The sequence below is a fragment of the Hyla sarda genome, unplaced genomic scaffold (genome assembly GCF_029499605.1).
Source record: "Hyla sarda isolate aHylSar1 unplaced genomic scaffold, aHylSar1.hap1 scaffold_217, whole genome shotgun sequence".
In the NCBI taxonomy this organism is placed as follows: Eukaryota; Metazoa; Chordata; class Amphibia; order Anura; family Hylidae; genus Hyla; species Hyla sarda.
The window spans coordinates 135,308-153,122 of record NW_026608839.1 but is presented as its reverse complement, the minus strand read 5'-3'; the positions used below and the strand labels follow the sequence as shown (position 1 = coordinate 153,122).

General features: G+C 48.6%; 1 protein-coding gene across 6 annotated transcripts in view; it reads left to right on the top strand.

The window, feature by feature from the left end:
* LOC130319812 (gastrula zinc finger protein XlCGF26.1-like) overlaps positions 1–17,267 on the top strand; it is a 49,936-nt gene extending 32,669 nt beyond the window's left edge. The window contains exons 1-6 of one of the 6 annotated variants that reach the window (XM_056552980.1): positions 1,650–1,965; positions 2,360–2,539; positions 2,627–2,756; positions 5,870–5,967; positions 14,708–14,816; positions 15,408–17,193. In XM_056552980.1, the coding sequence (XP_056408955.1) occupies positions 1,900–1,965; positions 2,360–2,539; positions 2,627–2,756; positions 5,870–5,967; positions 14,708–14,816; positions 15,408–16,792 (1,968 nt within the window). In that variant the 5' untranslated portion in view covers positions 1,650–1,899 and the 3' untranslated portion in view covers positions 16,793–17,193. Of the gene's footprint in view, positions 1–1,649; positions 1,966–2,359; positions 2,540–2,626; positions 2,757–5,869; positions 5,968–14,690; positions 14,817–15,407 lie in introns of those variants that run through there. The other 5 variants (XM_056552982.1, XM_056552983.1, XM_056552981.1 and 2 more) reach the window with 5 other exon arrangements.
* The last annotated feature ends 548 nt before the right edge of the window (positions 17,268–17,815 follow it).

Sequence of the window (17,815 nt, the reverse complement as noted above, 5' to 3'; positions counted from 1 at the left end):
CACACACGGCTCCGCACTGTACACTGTATACACACACGGCTCCGCACCGTACACTGTATACACACACGGCTCCGCACCGTACACTGTATACACACACGGCTCCGCACCGTACACTGTATATACACACGGCTCCGCACCGTACACTGTATATACACACGGCTCTGCACCGTACACTGTATATACACACGGCTCCGCACCGTACACTGTATACACACACGGCTCCGCACCGTACACTGTATACACACACGGCTCCGCACCGTACACTGTATACACACACGGCTCCGCACTGTACACTGTATATACACACGGCTCCGCACCGTACACTGTATACACACACGGCTCCGCACTGTACACTGTATACACACACGGCTCCGCACCGTACACTGTATACACACACGGCTCCGCACCGTACACTGTATACACACACGGCTCCGCACCGTACACTGTATACACACACGGCTCCGCACCGTACACTGTATACACACACGGCTCCGCACCGTACACTGTATATACACACGGCTCCGCACCGTACACTGTATATACACACGGCTCCGCACCGTACACTGTATACACACACGGCTCCGCACCGTACACTGTATACACACACGGCTCCGCACCGTACACTGTATATACACACGGCTCCGCACCGTACACTGTATACACACACGGCTCCGCACCGTACACTGTATACACACACGGCTCCGCACCGTACACTGTATATACACACGGCTCCGCACCGTACACTGTATACACACACGGCTCCGCACTGTACACTGTATACACACACGGCTCCGCACCGTACACTGTATACACACACGGCTCCGCACCGTACACTGTATATACACACGGCTCCGCACCGTACACTGTATATACACACGGCTCCGCACCGTACACCGTATACACTCGGCTCCGCACCGTACACTGTATATACACACGGCTCCGCACCGTACACTGTATATACACACGGCTCCGCACCGTACACTGTATATACACACGGCTCCGCACAGTACACTATATATACACACGGCTCCGCACCGTACACTGTATACACACACGGCTCCGCACCGTACACTGTATATACACACGGCTCCGCACAGTACACTGTATACACACGTGGCTCCGCACCGTACACTGTATATACACACGGCTCCGCACCGTACACCGTATACACTCGGCTCCGCACCGTACACTGTATACACACACGGCTCCGCACCGTACACTGTATACACACACGGCTCCGCACCGTACACTGTATATCAGATTGTCTGTCCTCTTGTACATGGATTCCTGGAAGAAGCGATCACATGACCCTGTCTGACTCCTCCCACACACATGATCGGTCACACGGCACAGCCTGACTCCTCCCACACACATGAGCGATCACATGACCCAGCCTGACTCCTCCCACACACATGAGCGATCACATGACCCTGCCTGACTCCTCCCACACACATGACCGGTCACACGACCCAGCCTGACTCCTCCCACACACATGACCAGTCACATGGCCCAGCCTGACCCCTCCCACACACATGACCAGTCACATGGCCCAGCCTGACTCCTCCCACACACATGACCAGTCACACGACCCAGCCTGACTCCTCCCACACAAATGGGCGGTCACATGGCCCAGCCTGACTCCTCCCACACACATGAGCGGTCACATGGCCCAGCCTGACTCCTCCCACACACATGAGCGGTCACATGGCCATGACATCATCACAGGTCCTTCAGCCTCCAGGATGTAACATCTTGCTCCTGGTTATTGTGGGACTTGTAGTTCTTTATACACCTGTACACAATGCACACAGGGGCTTTATAGAGGGGACAGGACGCCCCCCGAATATATCCTGAAGAGAAGGAAAACTCCAGCGCCGTATATATAGGATCTATAGAGGAATGTCACCGACCACCGAGAGGATCCTAGAGCTCAGCCTGGAGATCATCTACCTGCTGACCGGAGAGGTGAGGGATTGTGGGAAATGGTCACATGACCTCTTATCTCTAGGAATAATACAGGACATGACCGGAGAGGTGAGGGATTGTGGGAAATGGTCACATGACCTCTTATCTCTAGGGATAATACAGGACATGACCGGAGAGGTGAGGGATTGTGGGAAATGGTCACATGACCTCTTATCTCTAGGGATAATACAGGACATGACCGGAGAGGTGAGGGATTGTGGGAAATGGTCACATGACCTCTTATCTCTAGGGATAATACAGGACATGACCGGAGAGGTGAGGGATTGTGGGAAATGGTCACATGACCTCTTATCTCTAGGGATAATACAGGACATGACCGGAGAGGTGAGGGGTCTGTATATAGGGATATTTATCGGGGTCTCTCCATACTCAGGATTACACAGTAGTGAAGAAGACATCTGGAGAGTGTGTGGCCCCCAGCAGGTCAGGAGGATGGAGCAGGGCCCGGGGCCCCATCACGGAGCCTCCACCTCCCTCACTGATACCTGAGAGGAACAATGAGCAGAAGATCCTAGAACTCACCCACAAGATGATGGAGCTGCTGACTGGAGAGGTGAGCGCTGCTGGGAATGCTGGGACATTATACAGGAACACAAGGGATGATGGGTCTGGATGATGACTGGATCATTGTGTGTGTCAGGTTCCTATAAGGTGTCAGGATGTCACTGTCTATTTCTCCATGGAGGAGTGGGAGTATATAGAAGGACACAAGGATCTGTACCAGGACATAGTCATGATGGAGGACCACCGGCCCCGAACATCACCACCGGGTAAGATATATTTATTATACACCACCGGCCCCCAACATCACCACCGGGTAAGATATATTTATTACAGACCACCGGCCCCGAACATCACCACCGGGTAAGATATATTTATTATACACCACCGGCCCCGAACATCACCACTGGGTAAGATATATTTATTATAGACCACCGGCCCCCAACATCACCACTGGGTAAGATATATTTATTATAGACCACCGGCCCCGAACATCACCACTGGGTAAGATATATTTATTATAGACCACCGGCCCCGAACATCACCACTGGGTAAGATATATTTATTATAGACCACCGGCCCCCAACATCACCACCGGGTAAGATATATTTATTATAGACCACCGGCCCCGAACATCACCACTGGGTAAGATATATTTATTATAGACCACCGGCCCCGAACATCACCACTGGGTAAGATATATTTATTATAGACCACAGGCCCCGAACATCACCACCGGGTAAGATATATTTATTATAGACCACCGGCCCCTCACATCACCACCGGGTAAGATATATTTATTATAGACCACCGGCCTCCAACATCACCACTGGGTAAGATATATTTATTATAGACCACCGGCCCCGAACATCACCACCGGGTAAGATATATTTATTATAGACCACCGACCCCCAACATCACCACCGGGTAAGATATATTTATTATAGACCACCGGCCCCCAACATCACCACCGGGTAAGATATATTTATTATAGACCACCGGCCCCGAACATCACCACTGGGTAAGATATATTTATTATAGACCACCGGCCCCGAACATCACCACCGGGTAAGATATATTTATTATAGACCACCGGCCCCGAACATCACCACCGGGTAAGATATATTTATTATAGACCACCGGCCCCGAACATCACCACCGGGTAAGATATATTTATTATAGACCACCGGCCCCGAACATCACCACCGGGTAAGATATATTTATTAGAGACCACCGGCCCCCAACATCACCACTGGGTAAGATATATTTATTATAGACCACCGGCCCCCAACATCACCACTGGGTAAGATATATTTATTATAGACCACCGGCCCCGAACATCACCACTGGGTAAGATATATTTATTATAGACCACCGGCCCCCAACATCACCAGTGGGTAAGATATATTTATTATAGACCACCGGCCCCGAACATCACCACCGGGTAAGATATATTTATTATAGACCACCGGCCCCCAACATCACCAGTGGGTAAGATATATTTATTATAGACCACCGGCCCCGAACATCACCACCGGGTAAGATATATTTATTATAGACCACAGGCCCCGAACATCACCACCGGGTAAGATATATTTATTATAGACCACCGGCCCCGAACATCACCACTGGGTAAGATATATTTATTATAGACCACCGGCCCCCAACATCACCACCGGGTAAGATATATTTATTATAGACCACCGGGCCCCAACATCACCACCGGGTAAGATATATTTATTATAGACCACCGGCCCCCAACATCCCCACCGGGTAAGATATATTTATTATAGACCACCGGCCCCGAACATCACCACTGGGTAAGATATATTTATTATAGACCACCGGCCCCGAACATCACCACCGGGTAAGATATATTTATTATAGACCACCGGCCCCGAACATCACCACTGGGTAAGATATATTTATTATAGACCACCGGCCCCGAACATCACCACTGGGTAAGATATATTTATTATAGACCACCGGCCCCGAGCATCACCACTGGGTAAGATATATTTATTATAGACCACCGGCCCCGAACATCACCACCGGGTAAGATATATTTATTATAGACCACCGACCCCGAACATCACCACTGGGTAAGATATATTTATTATAGACCACCGGCCCCGAACATCACCACCGGGTAAGATATATTTACTATAGACCACCGGCCCCCAACATCACCACTGGGTAAGATATATTTATTATAGACCACCGGCCCCAACATCACCACTGGGTAAGATATATTTATTATAGACCACCGGCCCCGAACATCACCACCGGGTAAGATATATTTATTATAGACCACCGGCCCCGAACATCACCACTGGGTAAGATATATTTATTATAGACCACCGGCCCCCAACATCACCACCGGGTAAGATATATTTATTATAGACCACCGGCCCCGAACTTCACCACCGGGTAAGATATATTTATTATAGACCACCGGCCCCGAACATCACCACTGGGTAAGATATATTTATTATAGACCACCGGCCCCGAACATCACCACCGGGTAAGATATATTTATTATAGACCACCGGCCCCCAACATCACCACTGGGTAAGATATATTTATTATAGACCACCGGCCCCCAACATCACCACTGGGTAAGATATATTTATTATAGACCACCGGCCCCCAACATCACCACCGGGTAAGATATATTTATTATAGACCACCGGCCCCCAACATCACCACTGGGTAAAATATATTTATTATAGACCACCGGCCCCCAACATCACCACTGGGTAAGATATATTTATTATTGACCACCGGCCCCCAACAACACCACTGGGTAAGATATATTTATTACAGACCACCGGCCCGAACATCACCACTGGGTAAGATATATTTATTATTGACCACCGGCCCCCAACACCACCACCGGGTAAGATATATTTATTATAGACTACCGACCCCGAACATCACCACTGGGTAAGATATATTTATTATAGACCACCGGCCCCCAACATCACCACTGGGTAAAATATATTTATTATAGACCACCGGCCCCGAACATCACCACTGGGTAAGATATATTTATTATAGACCACCGGCCCCCAACATCACCACTGGGTAAGATATATTTATTATAGACCACCGGCCCCCAACATCACCACTGGGTAAGATATATTTGTTATAGACCACCGGCCCCGAACATCACCACTGGGTAAGATATATTTATTATTGACCACCGGCCCCCAACAACACCACTGGGTAAGATATATTTATTACAGACCACCGGCCCCTGACATCACCACTGGGTAAGAGGAGACTCTCATTGATGGTGAAGAGCAGTATTGGGGGCCCCTAGATCCCCCATCATCTGATCATCTACACAATGTATTCAATAACTATGTGTCTCCTACAGATGGATCCAGGAAGAGGAACCCACCAGAGAGATGTCCTGCTCCTCTGCATTCCCAGGACTGTCCGGGGGGAGAGGACAATGTCCTACAGGATGATCAGGTAGATGGAGAGGACAATGTCCTACAGGATGATCAGGTAGATGGAGATGACAATGTCCTACAGGATGATCAGGTAGAGAGGACAATGTACTACAGGATGATCAGGTAGATGGAGAGAACAATGTCCTACAGGATGATCAGGTAGATGGAGAGAACAATGTCCTACAGGATGATCAGGTAGATGGAGAGGACAATGTCCTGCAGGATGATCAGGTAGATGGAGAGGACAATGTCCTACAGGATGATCAGGTAGATGGAGAGAACAATGTCCTACAGGATGATCAGGTAGATGGAGAGGACAATGTCCTACAGGATGATCAGGTAGATGGAGAGGACAATGTCCTACAGGATGATCAGGTAGATGGAGAGGACAATGTCCTACAGGATGATCAGGTAGAGAGGAAAATGTCCTACAGGATGATCAGGTAGAGAGGACAATGTCCTACAGGATGATCAGGTAGAAGGAGAGGACAATGTCCTACAGGATGATCAGGTAGATGGAGAGGACAATGTCCTACAGGATGATCAGGTAGATGGAGAGGACAATGTCCTACAGGATGATCAGGTAGAGAGGACAATGTACTACAGGATGATCAGGTAGATGGAGAGAACAATGTCCTACAGGATGATCAGGTAGATGGAGAGAACAATGTCCTACAGGATGATCAGGTAGATGGAGAGGACAATGTCCTACAGGATGATCAAGTAGATGGAGAGGACAATGTCCTACAGGATGATCAGGTAGATGGAGAGAACAATGTCCTACAGGATGATCAGGTAGATGGAGAGGACAATGTCCTACAGGATGATCAGGTAGATGGAGAGGACAATGTCCTACAGGATGATCAGGTAGATGGAGAGGACAATGTCCTACAGGATGATCAGGTAGAGAGGAAAATGTCCTACAGGATGATCAGGTAGAGAGGACAATGTCCTACAGGATGATCAGGTAGAAGGAGAGGACAATGTCCTACAGGATGATCAGGTAGATGGAGAGGACAATGTCCTACAGGATGATCAGGTAGAGAAGACAATGTCCTACAGGATGATCAGGTAGATGGAGAGGACAATTTCCTACAGGATGATCAGGTAGAGAAGACAATGTCCTACAGGATGATCAGGTAGATGGAGAGGACAATGTCCTACAGGATGATCAGGTAGATGGAGAGGACAATGTCCTACAGGATGATCAGGTAGATGGAGAGGACAATGTCCTACAGGATGATCAGGTAGAGAAGACAATGTCCTACAGAATGATCAGGTAGATGGAGAGGACAATGTCCTACAGGATGATCAGGTAGATGGAGAGGACAATGTCCTACAGGATGATCAGGTAGAGAGGACAATGTCCTACAGGATGATCAGGTAGAGATGACAATGTCCTACAGGATGATCAGGTAGATGGAGAGGACAATGTCCTACAGGATGATCAGGTAGATGGAGAGGACAATGTCCTACAGGATGATCAGGTAGAGAAGACAATGTCCTACAGAATGATCAGGTAGATGGAGAGGACAATGTCCTACAGGATGATCAGGTAGATGGAGAGGACAATGTCCTACAGGATGATCAGGTAGAGAGGACAATGTCCTACAGCATAATCAGGTAGATGGAGAGAACAATGTTCTACAGGATGATCAGGTAGATGGAGAGGACAATGTCCTACAGGATGATCAGGTAGATGGAGAGGACAATGTCCTACAGGATGATCAGGTAGATGGAGAGGACAATGTCCTACAGGATGATCAGGTAGATGGAGAGGACAATGTCCTACAGGATGATCAGGTAGATGGAGAGGACAATGTCCTACAGGATGATCAGGTAGATGGAGAGGACAATGTCCTACAGGATGATCAGGTATAGAGGACAATGTCCTACAGGATGATCAGGTAGATGGAGAGGACAATGTCCTACAGGATGATCAGGTAGATGGAGAGGACAATGTCCTACAGGATGATCAGGTAGAGAGGACAATGTCCTACAGGATGATCAGGTAGATGGAGAGGACAATGTCCTACAGGATGATCAGGTAGATGGAGAGGACAATGTCCTACAGGATGATCAGGTAGATGGAGAGGACAATGTCCTACAGGATGATCAGGTAGAGAAGACAATGTCCTACAGGATGATCAGGTAGAGAGGACAATGTCCTACACGATGATCAGGTAGATGGAGAGGACAATGTCCTACAGGATGATCAGATAGAGAGGGCAATGTCCTGCAGGATGATCAGGTAGATGGAGAGGACAATGTCCTACAGGATGATCAGGTAGATGGAGAGGACAATGTCCTACAGGATGATCAGGTAGATGGAGAGGACAATGTCCTACAGGATGATCAGGTAGAGAGGACAATGTCCTACAGGATGATCAGGTAGATGGAGAGGACAATGTCCTACAGGATGATCAGATAGAGACGACAATGTCCTACAGGATGATCAGGTAGATGGAGAGGACAATGTCCTACAGGATGATCAGGTGGAGAGGACAATGTCCTACAGGATGATCAGGTGGAGAGGACAATGTCCTACAGGATGATCAGGTAGATGGAGAGGACAATGTCCTACAGGATGATCAGGTAGATGGAGAGGACAATGTCCTACAGGATGATCAGGTAGATGGAGAGGACAATGTCCTACAGGATGATCAGGTAGATGGAGAGGACAATGTCCTACAGGATGATCAGGTAGATGGAGAGGACAATGTCCTACAGGATGATCAGGTAGATGGAGAGGACAATGTCCTACAGGATGATCAGGTAGATGGAGAGGACAATGTCTGTTACGCCGAGCGCTCCGGGTCCCCGCACCTCCCCGGAGCGCTCGCAACATCCTCGCAATTGCAGCGCCCCGGTCAGACCTGCTGACCGGGTGCGCTGCGATACCTCTCCCAGCCGGGATGAGATTCGCGATGCGGCAGGCACCCGCTCGCGATGCGCATCCCGGCTCCCGTACCTGACTCGCTCTCTGTCGGTCCTGTCCCGGCGCGCGCGGCCCCGCTCCCTAGGGCGCGCGCGCGCCGGGTCTCTGCGATTTAAAGGGCCAGTGTGCCGCTGATTGGCACCTGGTTCTAATTAGTGAATTCACCTGTGCACTTCCCTATATAACCTCATTTCCCCTTCCCTTCCTTGCCGGATCTTGTTGCCTTAGTGCCAGTGAAAGCGTTCCTTGTGTGTTCCTAGCCTGTGTTCCAGACCTCCTGCCGTTGCCCCTGACTACGATCCTTGCTGCCTGCCCTGACCTTCTGCTACGTCCGACCTTGCTCTTGTCTACTCCCTTGTACCGCGCCTATCTTCAGCAGTCAGAGAGGTTGAGCCGTTGCTAGTGGATACGACCTGGTTGCTACCGCCGCTGCAAGACCATCCTGCTTTGCGGCGGGCTCTGGTGAATACCAGTAGCAACTTAGAACCGGTCCACCAACACAGTCCACGCCAATCCCTCTCTGGCACAGATGATCCACCTCCTGCCAGCCGAATCGTGACAGTAGATCCGGCCATGGATCCCGCTGAAGTTCCACTGCCAGTTGTCGCCGACCTCACCACGGTGGTCGCCCAGCAGTCGCAACAGATAGCGCAACAAGGCCACCAGCTGTCTCAACTGACCGTGATGCTACAGCAGCTACTACCACAGCTTCAGCAATCATCTCCTCCGCCAGCTCCTGCACCTCCTCCGAAGCGAGTGGCCGCTTCAGGCCTACGACTATCCTTGCCGGATAAATTTGATGGGGACTCTAAGTTTTGCCGTGGCTTTCTTTCACAATGTTCCCTGCACTTGGAGATGATGTCGGACCAGTTTCCTACTGAAAGGTCTAAGGTGGCTTTCGTAGTCAGCCTTCTGTCTGGGAAAGCTCTGTCATGGGCCACACCGCTCTGGGACCGCAATGACCCTGTCACTGCCTCTGTACACTCCTTCTTCACGGAGATCCGAAGTGTCTTTGAGGAACCTGCCCGAGCCTCTTCTGCCGAGACTGCCCTGCTGAACCTGGTCCAGGGTAATTCTTCCGTTGGCGAGTACGCCATCCAATTCCGTACTCTTGCTTCCGAATTATCCTGGAATAATGAGGCCCTCTGCGCGACCTTTAAAAAAGGCCTATCCAGCAACATTAAAGATGTTCTGGCCGCACGAGAAATTCCTGCTAACCTGCATGAACTCATTCATCTAGCCACTCGCATTGACATGCGTTTTTCCGAAAGGCGTCAGGAGCTCCGCCAGGATATGGAGGCGTTTTTTCTCCCCGGCTCCTCTCTCCTCTGGTCCTCTGCAATCCGTTCCTGTGCCTCCCGCCGTGCAAATTGACCGGTCTCGCTTGACACCTCAAGAGAGGATACGACGCCGCATGGAGAATCTGTGCCTGTACTGTGCCGGTACCGAACACTTCCTGAAGGATTGTCCTATCCGTCCTCCCCGCCTGGAAAGACGTACGCTGACCCTGCACAAAGGTGAGACAGTTCTTGATGTCAACTCTGCTTCTCCACGCCTTACTGTGCCTGTGCGGATATCTGCCTCTACCTTCTCCTTCTCCACTATGGCCTTCTTGGATTCCGAATCTGCAGGAAATTTTATTTTGGCCTCTCTCATCAACAGGTTCAACATCCCGGTGACCAGTCTCGCCAGACCCCTCTACATCAATTGTGTTAACAATGAAAGATTGGACTGTACCGTGCGTTACCGCACGGAACCCCTCCTAATGTGCATCGGACCTCATCACGAAAAAATTGAGTTTTTGGTCCTCTCCAATTGCACTTCCGAAATTCTCCTTGGATTACCGTGGCTTCAACGCCATTCCCCAACCCTTGATTGGTCCACAGGAGAGATCAAGAGCTGGGGTACTTCTTGTTTCAAGGACTGTCTTAAACCGGTTCCCAGTACTCCTTGCCGTGACGCTGTGGTTCCCCCTGTAACCGGTCTCCCTAAGGCTTATATGGACTATGCTGACGTGTTTTGCAAAAAGCAAGCTGAGACTTTACCTCCTCACAGGCCTTATGACTGTCCTATTGACCTCCTCCCGGGCACTACTCCACCCCGGGGCAGAATTTATCCTCTGTCCGCTCCAGAGACTCTTGCTATGTCTGAATACATCCAGGAAAATTTAAAAAAGGGGTTTATCCGCAAATCCTCCTCTCCTGCCGGAGCTGGATTTTTTTTTTGTGTCCAAAAAAGATGGCTCCCTACGTCCTTGCATTGATTACCGCGGACTTAATAAAATCACGGTAAAGAACCGCTACCCCCTACCTCTTATCTCAGAACTCTTTGATCGCCTTCAAGGTGCCCACATCTTTACCAAACTGGACTTAAGAGGTGCTTATAATCTCATCCGCATCAGGGAGGGGGACGAATGGAAGACTGCATTTAACACCAGAGATGGACACTTTGAGTATCTGGTCATGCCCTTTGGCCTGTGCAACGCCCCTGCCATCTTCCAAGACTTTGTTAATGAAATTTTTCGTGATCTCCTGTACTCCTGTGTTGTTGTATATCTGGACGATATTCTGATTTTTTCTGCCAACTTAGAAGAACACCGCCAGCATGTCCGCATGGTTCTTCAGAGACTTCGAGACAATCAACTTTATGCCAAAATGGAGAAATGTCTGTTTGAATGTCAATCTCTTCCTTTTCTAGGATACTTGGTCTCTGGCCAGGGATTACAAATGGACCCGGATAAACTCTCTGCCGTCTTAGATTGGCCACACCCCTCCGGACTCCGTGCTATCCAACGTTTTTTGGGGTTCGCCAATTATTACAGACAATTTATTCCACACTTTTCCACTATTGTGGCTCCTATCGTGGCTTTAACCAAGAAGAATGCCAATCCCAAGTCCTGGTCTCCCCAAGCGGAAGACGCATTTAAACGGCTCAAGTCTGCCTTTTCTTCTGCTCCCGTGCTCTCCAGACCTGACCCATCTAAACCCTTCCTATTGGAGGTAGATGCCTCCTCAGTGGGAGCTGGAGCGGTCCTTCTACAAAAAAATTCTTCCGGGCATGCTGTTACTTGTGTTTTTTTTTCTAGGACCTTCTCTCCGGCGGAGAGAAACTACTCCATCGGGGATCGAGAACTACTGGCCATTAAATTGGCACTTGAGGAATGGAGGCATCTGCTGGAGGGATCAAAATTTCCAGTTATCATTTACATCGATCACAAGAATCTCTCCTATCTCCAGTCTGCCCAACGGCTGAACCCTCGCCAGGCCAGGTGGTCTCTGTTCTTTGCCCGTTTTAACTTTGAAATTCATTTTCGCCCTGCCGACAAGAACATTAGGGCCGATGCCCTCTCTCGTTCCTCGGATGCCTCGGAAGTAGAGGTCTCTCCGCAACACATCATTCCTCCTGACTGTCTGATCTCCACTTCTCCAGCCTCCATCAGGCAAACTCCTCCTGGGAAGACCTTCGTTTCTCCACGCCAACGTCTCGGGATTCTCAAATGGGGTCACTCCTCCCACCTCGCAGGCCATGCGGGCATCAAAAAGTCCTTGCAACTCATCTCTCGTTTCTATTGGTGGCCGACTCTGGAGACGGATGTTGTTGATTTTGTGCGGGCCTGTACTGTCTGTGCCCGGGATAAGACTCCTCGCCAGAAGCCTGCTGGTCTCCTTCATCCTCTGCCTGTCCCCGAACAGCCTTGGTCTCTGATTGGTATGGACTTTATTACAGACTTACCCCCATCCCGTGGCAACACTGTTGTTTGGGTGGTCGTTGATCGATTTTCCAAGATGGCACATTTTATTCCTCTTCCTGGTCTTCCTTCAGCGCCTCAGTTGGCAAAACAATTTTTTGTACACATTTTTCGTCTTCACGGTTTGCCCACGCAGATCGTCTCGGATAGAGGCGTCCAATTCGTGTCTAAATTCTGGAGGGCCCTCTGTAAACAGCTCAAGATTAAATTAAATTAAACTTCTCTTCTTCTTATCATCCCCAATCCAATGGGCAAGTGGAAAGAATTAACCAGGTCCTGGGTGACTATTTACGGCATTTTGTTTCCTCCCGCCAGGATGACTGGGCAGATCTTCTACCATGGGCCGAATTCTCATACAACTTCAGAGTCTCAGAATCTTCTGCTAAGTCCCCATTTTTCGTGGTGTACGGCCGTCACCCTCTTCCCCCCCCTCCCTACTCCCTTGCCCTCTGGTTTGCCCGCTGTGGATGAAGTGACTCGTGATCTTTCCACCATATGGAAAGAGACCCAAAATTCTCTTTTACAGGCTTCATCCCGCATGAAAAGGTTTGCCGATAAGAAAAGAAGAACTCCCCCCATTTTTGCGCCCGGAGACAAGGTATGGCTCTCCGCTAAATATGTCCGCTTTCGTGTCCCCAGTTACAAACTGGGACCACGCTATCTTGGTCCTTTCAAAGTCTTGTGCCAGATTAATCCTGTCTCTTACAAACTCCTTCTTCCTCCTTCTCTCCGTATTCCCAATGCCTTCCATGTCTCTCTCCTTAAACCACTCATCATTAATGGCTTCTCTCCGAAATTTGTTTCTCCCACTCCTGTTTCCGGCTCTTCTGACGTCTTCTCCGTGAAGGAGATTCTGGCCTCCAAGACGGTCAGAGGAAAAAAAAATTTCCTGGTGGATTGGGAGGGCTGTGGTCCTGAAGAGAGATCCTGGGAACCTGAGGACAACATCCTAGACAAAAGTCTTATCCTCAGGTTCTCAGGCTCCAAGAGGAGGGGGAGACCCAAGGGGGGGGTACTGTTACGCCGAGTGCTCCGGGTCCCCGCTCCTCCCCGGAGCGCTCGCAACATCCTCGCAATTGCAGCGCCCCGGTCAGAGCTGCTGACCGGGTGCGCTGCGATACCTCTCCCAGCCGGGATGCGATTCGCGATGCGGCAGGCACCCACTCGCGATGCGCATCCCGGCTCCCGTACCTGACTCGCTCTCCGTCGGTCCTGTCCCGGCGCGCGCGGCCCCGCTCCCTAGGGCGCGCGCGCTCCGGGTCTCTACGATTTAAAGGGCCAGTGTGCCGCTGATTGGCGCCTGGTTCTAATTAGTGAATTCACCTGTGCACTTTCCTATATAACCTCACTTCCCCTTCCCTTCCTTGCCGGATCTTGTTGCCATTGTGCCAGTGAAAGCGTTTCCTTGTGTGTTCCTAGCCTGTGTTCCAGACCTCCTGCCGTTGCCCCTGACTACGATCCTTGCTGCCTGCCCCGACCTTCTGCTACGTCCGACCTTGCTCTTGTCTACTCCCTTGTACCGCGCCTATCTTCAGCAGTCAGAGAGGTTGAGCCGTTGCTGGTGGATACGACCTGGTTGCTACCGCCGCTGCAAGACCATCCCGCTTTGCGGCGGGCTCTGGTGAATACCAGTAGCAACTTAGAACCGGTCCATTAGCACGGTCCACGCCAATCCCTCTCTGGCACAGAGGATCCACCTCCTGCCAGCCGAATCGTGACAATGTCCTACAGGATGATCAGGTAGATGAAGAGGACAATGTCCTACAGGATGATCAGGTAGATGGAGAGGACAATGTCCTACAGGATGATCAGGTAGATGGAGAGGACAATGTCCTACAGGATGATCAGGTAGAGATGACAATGTCCTACAGGATGATCAGGTAGATGGAGAGGACAATGTCCTACAGGATGATCAGGTAGATGGAGAGGACAATGTCCTACAGGATGATAAGGTAGAGAGGACAATGTCCTACAGGATGATCAGGTAGATGGTCGGGGCTGTCATGGACTACTTGTGTCATGATTTTCTTGTTTCTCTAAATCTGAATTATTATAGTTTATTATTTGGATCAGGATGAAAATGTGATAGAAATTAAAACTGAAGATGAGGAAGAAGAAGAAATGGATGCGAGGAGGGATCGGCCGTGTAAGGAAGAGGACATTCCTACTGATATTAGTCCAGGTGAGTAATAGAAAGGAAGTACCCAGAGGAATGTGATTCTCCTCCTACTCCCTCTCTATCTATAGCTTATAGGATATCTGCTGGGCTGGAGTGTCTGGGCCGGTGGAGATCACAGGAGATCCTCACATTATAACATATATACGGCCCAAACTGCATGTTATCTGTGTAGATGGGGGGGGGGGGGGGGGTGCTGGGGATCTACAGGGTTCTCATCTGGGCGAGGATTTTTTCCTGTCGTTGTGACCATAAAAGTCAATACAATTGGAGACCATTGTGGTGTCTGCTCTGGAAAAGTGGGAGATGGGACAGTTTAGTGTTTGGTGTTTTTTAGGCGACTTCTTAAATGCTCAGACCCCCTGTACCCTATTATATTAATGGGAACCCTGACATTATTGTGGTTTATTCCCTGCTCCTAATCTGATGCATTAGAACGTGTATTTAAAATGACTAAACCCCCTTATATATATGTGATGCCTGACAGGGATTAGTGGGAGGGACTTTAGAGATGCGCACACAGACCCTTAATAATAATTTTTATAATTATAATAAATCTACATGTAAGGGATATCAATCTCTTCTCCTTTTCGCTAGATGGTCAAAGCAAAGCGTTGGCACAAAGCTTCTTTCCATCCACAGAGTTTGATGAAGATGAGAACAATATATCACGTGATGATCCAGGAGGAAATCGGCTTCTGCGCTTGGGATGTGAGAAATGGTTTGAACTTGAAATAGATAAGAAAACTCACATAGAAGAGATCCAACTTCACTGTTCAGAATGTAGGAAATGTTCTTCTCAGAAGTCAGGTTTTGCTGAAAATATTAAAATTCACACAAATGAGATATCCTTTAGATGTTTGAAATGTGGTCGCAATCTTAAAAAGAAATCACATCTCATGGAACATGATAAACTCAACACCAGGGAAAAACTGTTTTCTTGTTCTACATGTGGTAAATATTTCACAAAACATTCTAATCTAATAGAACATGAGAACATTCACAAAAGGGAAAAGCTGTTTTCATGTTCTGAATGTGGAAAATGTTTCACAAGGAATTCAAGTTTAATTGAACATGAGAAAATTCACAAAGGGGAAAAACTGTTTTCATGTTCCGAATGTGGGAAATTTTTTACCAAGAAATCAAATCTAGTTCCACATCAGAGAATCCACACAGGAGAGAAGCCGTATTCATGTTCAGAATGTGGAAAATCTTTTACACAGAAATATGGTCTAATTGAGCATCAAAAGACTCACACAGGGGAGAAACCGTTTTCATGTCCTGAATGTGGAAAGTCTTTTACTCAGAAATCATATCTTGTGAAACATCATAGAAGTCACACAGGGGAGAGGCCTTTTTCATGCTTGGAATGTGGGAAATGTTTTACTCAGAAATCAGATCTTATTAATCATCAGAGAATTCACACAGGGGAGAAACCATTTTTATGTTTGGAATGTGGGAAAGAATTTATTTTAAAAGGTGGTCTTGTGAAACATCAGAGAATCCACTCAGGAGTAAAGCCGTATTCTTGTACAGAATGTGGAAAATCTTATGCTCAGAGGTCAGGCCTTTTTGAACATCAAAAACTTCACACAGGAAAGAGGCCGTTTTCATGCTCAGAATGTGGGAGATGTTTTACTCGGAAATCATTTCTCGTTAAACATCAAAGAATACACACGGGGGAGAAGCCCTTCACATGTGCCGAATGTGGAAAATGTTATGCCCAGCAGTCGGGTCTATTTGAACATCAAAAACTTCACACAGGAAAGAAGCCGTATTCATGTTCAGAATGTGGGAGATGTTTTACCCGAAAATCATTTCTTGTAAAACATCAGAGAATTCATACGGGGGAGAAACCATTTCCCTGTTTGATATGTGGAAAAAGTTTTACCCAGAAATCTGTTCTTGTTAGACATCAAAGAATTCATCAGCAGATGAAAGGTTGTTTCGAGGTCTTACATAATAGCTTCTCCAGTCCTTGAATTCTTCAGTATGGGAGGAGCCTACGAAAGTGATCCAAGCGGCCTGAGGAAGGTGTTTGTTCTGTAACAGGAAGAGCGTCTCTTTATGATTTACCTATGTTTCCACTGGACCAGTGAAGGGTGCACCCCCAAATATTTAGTGGACTTTATCCTGTGCTGTTATTATTTATTACTTGCAGTATTGGAGGAGCTTACTGGGGTTTAACTGTGTTTTTAGTGAAGAAAAAAAAGACACTAAAACAAGTAAAAAACAAAGTCACATCTATTTATTTGTATAGAATACAGAAATAACTACTGCAAAGTAAGGAACAGCGAGAAACCATTTGTGATAACTCAGATCGGAGAAGTGATGTCTGCGCTACTAATATCAACGTGTCGGATCAAACAATAATTCAAAGAGACAGTAGACAAAACGGTAACGGCTGCGACAGTGAGGAAGATCTAGTGACAGTAGATCCAGTAGGCGTCCCATGGATCCCAATTAAGTATAGGGTAGGGCCACACACAGAACATCCGCAGCATATTTCACACTGCGGATGCGCCACTGGCAGTCACTGAGCAACAGCAGAGCGAGCTCCAGGGAGGTCACTCTGCTGTCACTTTGTAGCTGCTGGAGGCGCATCCGCAGCGTGAAATACGCTGCGAATGTTCTGTGTGTGGCCCTACCCTAAATGGGCGCTGTTAGAATCTGCCTCACCAATAATGGTGGACATCAGCGATCCCACTGATTTCCGCCATTAATCCTATAGATGATCAATGCGGATCATGGTATCTATAGCGAAACCGGAGGTTCCAGTGGGCTCCGTCCATAGCCATCTTATTCCCTATCCAAAGGATAAGGGGATAAATGGGATAAGATCTGGGGGGTCTGCTGCTACGGTATGATATCATGCCACGCCGCCTCCATTCATGTCTATGGGAGGTGGCGTGTCCCTCAACCACATCCGCCCCGCCCCCTCCCATAGATATAAATGTAGGCGTCTATGCAGCAGATTACTGGGGGGCTATGCCGGTGATTGCGAG